The 8,165-nt window shown below is 53.3% G+C and overlaps 3 protein-coding genes across 3 annotated transcripts; 2 read left to right on the top strand and 1 right to left on the bottom strand.

Annotated features, from left to right (window-relative positions):
* The first annotated feature begins 1,516 nt into the window (after positions 1-1,516).
* On the top strand, positions 1,517-4,391 carry LOC138369709 (putative protein CRIPAK). Its single transcript, XM_069333143.1, has 2 exons — positions 1,517-2,610; positions 4,349-4,391. The coding sequence occupies exons 1-2, from the start codon at positions 1,517-1,519 to the stop codon at positions 4,389-4,391; spliced, it is 1,137 nt and encodes a 378-aa protein (XP_069189244.1).
* Positions 4,392-4,393: 2 nt separating this feature from the next.
* LOC138369708 (SUMO-interacting motif-containing protein 1-like) lies at positions 4,394-5,219 on the bottom strand. The gene is made up of 2 exons (XM_069333142.1): positions 4,650-5,219; positions 4,394-4,408 (listed from the first exon to the last, which is right to left on the bottom strand). The coding sequence occupies exons 1-2, from the start codon at positions 5,217-5,219 to the stop codon at positions 4,394-4,396; spliced, it is 585 nt and encodes a 194-aa protein (XP_069189243.1).
* Positions 5,220-5,574: 355 nt separating this feature from the next.
* LOC138369707 (coagulation factor V-like) lies at positions 5,575-7,545 on the top strand. Its single transcript, XM_069333141.1, has one exon. The coding sequence runs from the start codon at positions 5,575-5,577 to the stop codon at positions 7,543-7,545; it is 1,971 nt and encodes a 656-aa protein (XP_069189242.1).
* Positions 7,546-8,165: the final 620 nt, after the last annotated feature.

The raw sequence follows: 8,165 nt of genomic DNA, 5'->3' as shown, positions 1-8,165 counted from the left end.
CTGAGCAGGGCTCGTGAACTCTCACGAGGTAACGCCGCTGTCTTTGACTGGCTGGCCTTTGTTTAAATCACACTGCACTAGTTTATTTAATGAATCCACTGGTTAACTGGTTCATCCGGTACTAAGATGACCAAATGTGGGTTCAAAGGATCAAATAATCCGTCATCCGGTTCGAAGATGACCAAATGTTGTGGGAACCGACCTGTAAGATTTATATTTATTTAATTTATATGAATATATATAGAATTTATATTTACGTTAATTTATATACTTCGATAGCAATTTGTATGATGATAAGTGGACTGTATTTCTGCAATAATCTCTTAATCTCACAAATCGATCCTCTACACATTAGGGGGGTTTATATTAATTAAATTTATATATATGCAGCCAATCAAACTACAGTATTAGACTACATACATTGAAGAGGTTCCTTATCTTATAGTACAGCAGGCCTTAGTCCACCAGGTATAACCAGGCTGTAGACACCACATTTTCCTCGTGTGAGGTAGCTTCCATCACCCTGGTAACTGATGCACAAAGCATGCTTCCTCGTCTTGACCTGTCAAAAGGGCGCTAACTGTGAAGCCAGGTTCCTAATATATGACAAGCTATATCAGAGAAAACACTGTACATGGAACAATGAAGACCTGGCTTAATTACCTTTAGTATGAGGCTATCTCGTGCTCTAACCGGGGCACCCTATATCCAGACATTAATGGCCACAAATGAAAGATAAATGGGTTTCGGAAGAACACTTAACTTGAATTTGTTGACAGTGTGTTGAAGATGGTACACCTTTGGTTTCCATAACACTACGTCCAAGTAAAATTAACAGGAGCCGTATTTGCTCCTGTGAGCCTCTGTGGTCTTAGTATCAACAATGGCTGCCCCTCCTTCCTCACCCTGACGCCTGGCTTACATTGTCCAGATGACAGAAAGTGATAGAAGGGTCACATTTACTCTACTTTAATATTGATAATTAAGTTAATTTATATGAGATGTTTTTATGATGGTAAAGTCCAAAGACTAATGTATTTAAGAATAATTCCCACCATAATAGGTGGTGAATATATAATAGTATGTGGTAATGATATCCCGTATTTTATAGACAGAATGTTCCACTACAAGTTACATTTTCCATGGGTAACTTGTTTATACAATACAGCAATTATTATCTGTCTGTATGTTATATTAAATGGTGTCGGATTTTCCGACACCATGTGTCCACCTGGCCTCACCATGTGTCCACCTGGCCACACCATGTGTCCACCTGGTCACACCATGTGTCCACCTGGTCACACCATGTGTCCACCTGGCCACACCATGTGTCCACCTGGTCACACCATGTGTCCACCTGGTCACACCATGTGTCCACCTGGCCACACCATGTGTCCATCTGGCCACACCATGTGTCCACCTGGCCACACCATATGTCCACCTGGCCACACCAACGTGTCCACCTGGCCACACCATGTGTCCACCTGGTCACACCATGTGTCCACCTGGTCACACCATGTGTCCACCTGGCCACACCATGTGTCCACCTGGTCACACCATGTGTCCACCTGGTCACACCATGTGTCCACCTGGCTTCACCAAGTGTCCACCTGGCTTCACCATGTGTCCACCTGGCCACACCATGTGTCCACCTGGCCACACCATGTATCCACCTGGTCACACCATGTGTCCACCTGGTCACACCATGTGTCCACCTGGCCACACCATGTGTCCACCTGGTCACACCATGTGTCCACCTGGTCACACCATGTGTCCGCCTGGTCACACCATGTGTCCACCTGGCTTCACCATGTGTCCACCTGGCTTCACCATGTGTCCACCTGGTCACACCATGTGTCCACCTGGTCACACCATGTGTCCACTTGGTCACACCATGTGTCCACCTGGTCACACCATGTGTCCACCTGGCCATACCATGTGTCCACCTGGCCACACCATGTGTCCACCTGGCCTCAGCTTGTGTCCATCTGGCCACACCATGTGTCCACCTGGTCACACCATGTGTCCACCTGGCCACACCATGTGTCCACCTGACCACACCATGTGTCCACCGGGCATCACCTTGTGTCCACCTGGCCACACCATGTGTCCACCTGGTCACACCATGTGTCCACCTGGCCACACTATGTGTCCACCTGGCCACACCATGTGTCCACCTGGCCTCACCATGTGTCCACCTGGCCTCACCATGTGTCCACCTGGCCTCACCTTGTGTCCACCTGGCATCACCTTGTGTCCACCTGGCCTCACCATGTGTCCACCTGGCTTCACCATGTGTCCACTTGGCCTCACCATGTGTCCACCTGGCTTCACCATGTGTCCACCTGGCCTCACTATGTGTCCACCTGGCCTCATCATGTGTCCACTTGGCCTCACCATGTGTCCACCAGGCCTCACCATGTGTCCACTTGGCTTCACCATGTGTCCACCTGACCTCACCATGTGTCCACCTGGTAACACCATGTGTCCACCTGGCTTCACCATGTGTCCACCTGGCCTCACTATTTGTCCACCTGGCTTCACCATGTGTCCACCTGGCCTCACCATGTGTCCACCTGGCCTCAACATGTGTCCACCTGGCCTCACTATGTGTCCACCTGGCCTCACTATGTGTCCACCTGGCCTCACCATGTGTCCACCTGGTAACACCATGTGTCCACCTGGCTTCACCATGTGTCCACCTGGCCTCACCATGTGTCCACCTGGCTTCACCATGTGTCCACCTGGTAACACCATGTGTCCACCTGGCTTCACTATGTGTCCACCTGGCCTCACCATGTGTCCACCTGGCTTCACCATGTGTCCACCTGGCCTCACCATGTGTCCACCTGTTACGAACCCGGATCCAGCGTCCGAGCCTGGAGCAGTGACAACCACGCCATCTGTGGGTCAGCTCCCGAAACCCCCGCCAAGCGGACGACGACACCTGGTGAGGACAGCGTGTACTGGCCTCGAGGACCAGTTTCCAGTCTGGTTCCGCGCTCAACACCGCCGCTCCTGACCTCTGGTGAGGTGGTGCTCCGACGACAGCGCCATCTATGGACTGGATACGTCAGGTGTTTGTGCCCGAGCCTGTAAGTATTAGTGTCCCGGTTATTGATGACATGTCTGCTTACAGAGCCGACCTGGGACCACTGAGATGGAAGTGGAGTCAGTCTACCCGAGGCAGCCAGTCTCCATACTGTGAAGTTTGCTGCAGCTGTTGTGACGTCGTCCCCCCGGAAGAACACTGTGGTGTGTTAGCCTGCCAGTGGAGTGGCAGTGAAAGGATTTACCCGGGACCGACTGTTGGAGACGATCATCCACTGGGGTATTGAGGACAGGAGGGTGATTTGTGATATCACACGAGACTCCTGTCTAGGGCGTACCCCTTATATCGTTCGTGGAGTGGCCGTACCAGCCTTGGTGGCTCAGTACCTGCCAGCAGACCAGCTGGACGTGTGGTTGACGGCCTCCACGACGATGCCCCCAGTGGACCTGCGTTTTGGCTGACCTGTGGCCCGGGTAGGCTCGGCATTCTCAGAGGACACGTCGTGAGGCCACGAAGAAAGCACCAAGGACTCAGCACCAAGTGGTGTGGCACCAGCGTCTTCAGCAGAAGACCACGATTATGGATTAATCCCCTTGTATATTGTTAATACCCCCCCCCCCCCTTGTGTAACCGTTTTATATATTATTTATTGGTGACGGACATTATATAATATTAAGTTCTTAGCTTTCTTTCCCTACTCCCTTTAAGTTACTTGCGTCACGGATCTCATCCCTTGATAGCCACTACTGGCTCAGGAACGGATACATATATCTTCCTCTAACAACATCAGAGTAAGGACCCCGTTGCGTCCCGAGAGGGCCGTAACACCACCTGGCCTCACCATGTGTCCACCTGGCTTCACCATGTGTCCACCTGGCCTCACTATGTGTCCACCTGGCCTCACCATGTGTCCACCTGGTAACACCATGTGTCCACCTGGCTTCACCATGTGTCCATCTGGCCTCACCATATGTCCGCCTGGGCTCACCATGTGTCCGCCTGGGCTCACCATGTGTCCACCTGGCCTCATAATGGGTCCACCTGGCCTCACCATGTGTCCACCTGGCTTCACCATGTGTCCACCTGGCCTCACCATGTGTCCACCTGATAACACCATGTGTCCACCTGGCTTCATCATGTGTCCTCCTGGCCTCACCATGTGTCCACCTGGCCTCACCATGTGTCCACTTGGCCTCACCATGTGTCCACCTGGCTTCACCATGTGTCCACCTGGCCTCACTATGTGTCCACCTGGCCTCATCATGTGTCCACTTGGCCTCACCATGTGTCCACCAGGCCTCACCATGTGTCCACTTGGCTTCACCATGTGTCCACCTGACCTCACCATGTGTCCACCTGGTAACACCATGTGTCCACCTGGCTTCACCATGTGTCCACCTGGCCTCACTATTTGTCCACCTGGCTTCACCATGTGTCCACCTGGCCTCACCATGTGTCCACCTGGCCTCAACATGTGTCCACCTGGCCTCACTATGTGTCCACCTGGCCTCACTATGTGTCCACCTGGCCTCACCATGTGTCCACCTGGTAACACCATGTGTCCACCTGGCTTCACCATGTGTCCACCTGGCCTCACCATGTGTCCACCTGGCTTCACCATGTGTCCACCTGGTAACACCATGTGTCCACCTGGCTTCACTATGTGTCCACCTGGCTTCACCATGTGTCCACCTGGCTTCACCATGTGTCCACCTGGCCTCACCATGTGTCCACCTGGCCTCACCATGTGTCCACCTGGCCTCACTATGTGTCCACCTGGCCTCACCATGTGTCCACCTGGTAACACCATGTGTCCACCTGGCTTCACCATGTGTCCATCTGGCCTCACCATATGTCCGCCTGGGCTCACCATGTGTCCGCCTGGGCTCACCATGTGTCCACCTGGCCTCATAATGGGTCCACCTGGCCTAACCATGTGTCCACCTGGCCTCACCATGTGTCCACCTGGCCTCACCATGTGTCCACCTGATAACACCATGTGTCCACCTGGCTTCATCATGTGTCCTCCTGGCCTCACCATGTGTCCACCTGGCCTCACCATGTGTCCACCTGGCCTCACCATGTGTTCAGCTGGCCTCACCATGTGTCCACCTGGCTTCACCATGTGTCCACCTGGCCTCACCATGTGTCCACCTGGCCTCACCATGTGTCCACCTGGCCTCACCATGTGTCCACCTGGCCTCACAACGTGTCCACCTGGCTTCACCATGTGTCCACCTGGCCTCACCATGTGTCCACCTGGCCTCACCATGTGTCCACCTAGCCTCACCATGTGTCCACCTGGCCTCACCATGTGTTCAGCTGGCCTCACCATGTGTCCAACTGGCCTCACCATGTGTTCAGCTGGCCTCGCCATGTGTCCACATGGCCTCACAATGTGTTCAGCTGGCCTCACCATGTGTCCACCTGGCCTCACCATGTGTCCACCTGGCCACACCATGTGTCCACCTGGCCACACCATGTGTCCACCTGGCCACACCATGTGTCCACCTGGCCACACCATGTGTCCACCTGGCCACACCATGTGTCCACCTGGCCACACCATGTGTCCACCTGGCCACACCTCTATGCTGGACGAGTCGCTCCACACCTCTATGCTGGACGAGTCGCTCCACACCTCTATGCTGGACGAGTCGCTCCACACCTCTATGCTGGACGAGTCGCTCCACACCTCTATGCTGGACGAGTCGCTCCACACCTCTATGCTGGATGAGTCGCTCCACACCTCTATGCTGGACGAGTCGCTCCACACCTCTATGCTGGACGAGTCGCTCCACACCTCTATGCTGAGAGAGTCGCTCCACACCTCTATGCTGAGAGAGTCGCTCCACACCTCTATGCTGGACGAGTCGCTCCACACCTCTATGCTGGACGAGTCGCTACACACCTCTATTCTGGACGAGTCGCTCCACACCTCTATGCTGGACGAGTCGCTACACACCTCTATGCTGGACGAGTCGCTCCACACCTCTATGCTGGACGAGTCGCTCCACACCTCTATGCTGGACGAGTCGCTCCACACCTCTATGCTGGACGAGTCGCTCCACACCTCTATGCTGGACGAGTCGCTCCACACCTCTATGCTGGACGAGTCGTTCCACACCTCTATGCTGGACGAGTCGCACCACACCTCTATGCTGGACGAGTCGCTCCACACCTCGTTGCTAAACGAGTCTCTCCACACCTCTATGCTGGATGAGTCGCTCCACACCTCGTTGCTAAACGAGTCGCTCCACACCTCGTTGCTGGACGAGTGGCTCCACACCTCTATGCTGGACGAGTCGCTCCACACCTCTATGCTGGACGAGTCGCTCCACACCTCTATGCTGGACGAGTCGCTCCACACCTCTATGCTGGACGAGTCGCTCCACACCTCTATGCTGGACGAGTCGCTCCACACCTCTATGCTGGACGAGTCGCACCACACCTCTATGCTGGACGAGTCGCTCCACACATTGTTGCTGGACGAGTCGCTCCACACCTCTTTGCTGGACGAGTCGCTACACACCTCTATGCTGGACGAGTCGCTCCACACCTCTATGCTGGACGAGTCGCTCCACACCTCTATGCTGGACGAGTCGTTCCACACCTCTATGCTGGACGAGTCGCACCACACCTCTATGCTGGACGAGTCGCTCCACACCTCGTTGCTAAACGAGTCACTCCACACCTCTATGCTGGATGAGTTGCTCCACACCTCGTTGCTAAACGAGTCGCTCCACACCTCTATGCTGGACGAGTCGCTCCACACCTCTATGCTGGACGAGTCACTCCACACCTCTATGCTGAACGAGTCGCTCCACACCTCTATGCTGGACGAGTCGCTCCACACCTCGTTGCTGGACGAGTCGCTCCACACCTCGTTGCTAAACGAGTCGCTCCACACATTGTTGCTGGACGAGTCGCTCCACACCTCGTTGCTAAACGAGTCGCTCCACACATTGTTGCTGGACGAGTCGCTCCACACCTCTATGCTGGACGATTCGCTCCACACCTCTATGCTGGACGAGTCGCTCCACACCTCTATGCTGGACGAGTCGCTCCACACCTCTATGCTGGACGAGTCGCTCCACACCTCTATGCTAGACGAGTCGCTCCACACCTCGTTGCTAAACGAGTCGCTCCACACCTCTATGCTGGACGAGTCGCTCCACACCTCTATGCTGGACGAGTCGCACCACACCTCTATGCTGGACGAGTCGCTCCAAACATTGTTGCTGGACGAGTTGCTCCACACCTCTATGCTGGACGAGTCGCTCCACACATTGTTGCTGGACGAGTTGCTCCACACCTCTATGCTGGACGAGTCGCTCCACACCTCGTTGCTAAATGAGTCGCTCCACACATTGTTGCTGGACGAGTCGCTACACACCTCATTGCTGGACGAGTCGCTCCACACCTCTATGCTAAACGATTCACTCCACACCTCTATGCTAAACGAGTCGCTCCACACCTCTATGCTAAACGAGTAGAATTGTTCTACTCGTTTGGAGTAGAGTCGGGGAAGTCGGGGTCGGGGTAGAATTGTTGTCATTTGCAGAATGGGGAGAGAGCAGAGTTCCAGGGCCTTTTGGAGATGTCCTCTAACTTGTTTGAGGAGGTCCCCACTCAAACTTCTCTCATTACTCATGACATTAACCTGACAAATGTAACTCCAATTCGGCTACACCCTTATCGAGTGACAGCCGAGAAACGTCGTATCATCCAGGAGGAGGTTGATTATCTTCTTCGACATGGGTTCATTAGACCCAGTCAGAGTTCCTGGAGTTCACCATGTCTATTAGTACCAAAACCAGAAGATAAGTGGAGACTAGTAGTGGATTACAGAAAACTCAACCAGGTATCTGTAGTTGATGTGTATCCATTACCTTTATTGGAGGACTGTATCGATACTATAGGTCATGCTACGTTTGTATCGAAATTGGACTTATCTAAGGGATATCACCTCTTACAGATTTTGCAAGGGAAGTGACAGCATTTATCACTCCTGATGGAGCTTTCGAGTTTAATGTAATGCCATTCGGATTAAGCAACAATTGTTCCAGCAACTTTTCAGAAGTTAATGAATTCTTTGTTGAAGAATGTGCCAGAT

Source organism: Procambarus clarkii, chromosome 29 (assembly GCF_040958095.1).
Source record: "Procambarus clarkii isolate CNS0578487 chromosome 29, FALCON_Pclarkii_2.0, whole genome shotgun sequence".
Classification (NCBI taxonomy): domain Eukaryota; kingdom Metazoa; phylum Arthropoda; class Malacostraca; order Decapoda; family Cambaridae; genus Procambarus; species Procambarus clarkii.
Note: the sequence above shows the minus strand (reverse complement) of the source record. Positions and strands in the feature narration are given on the sequence as shown.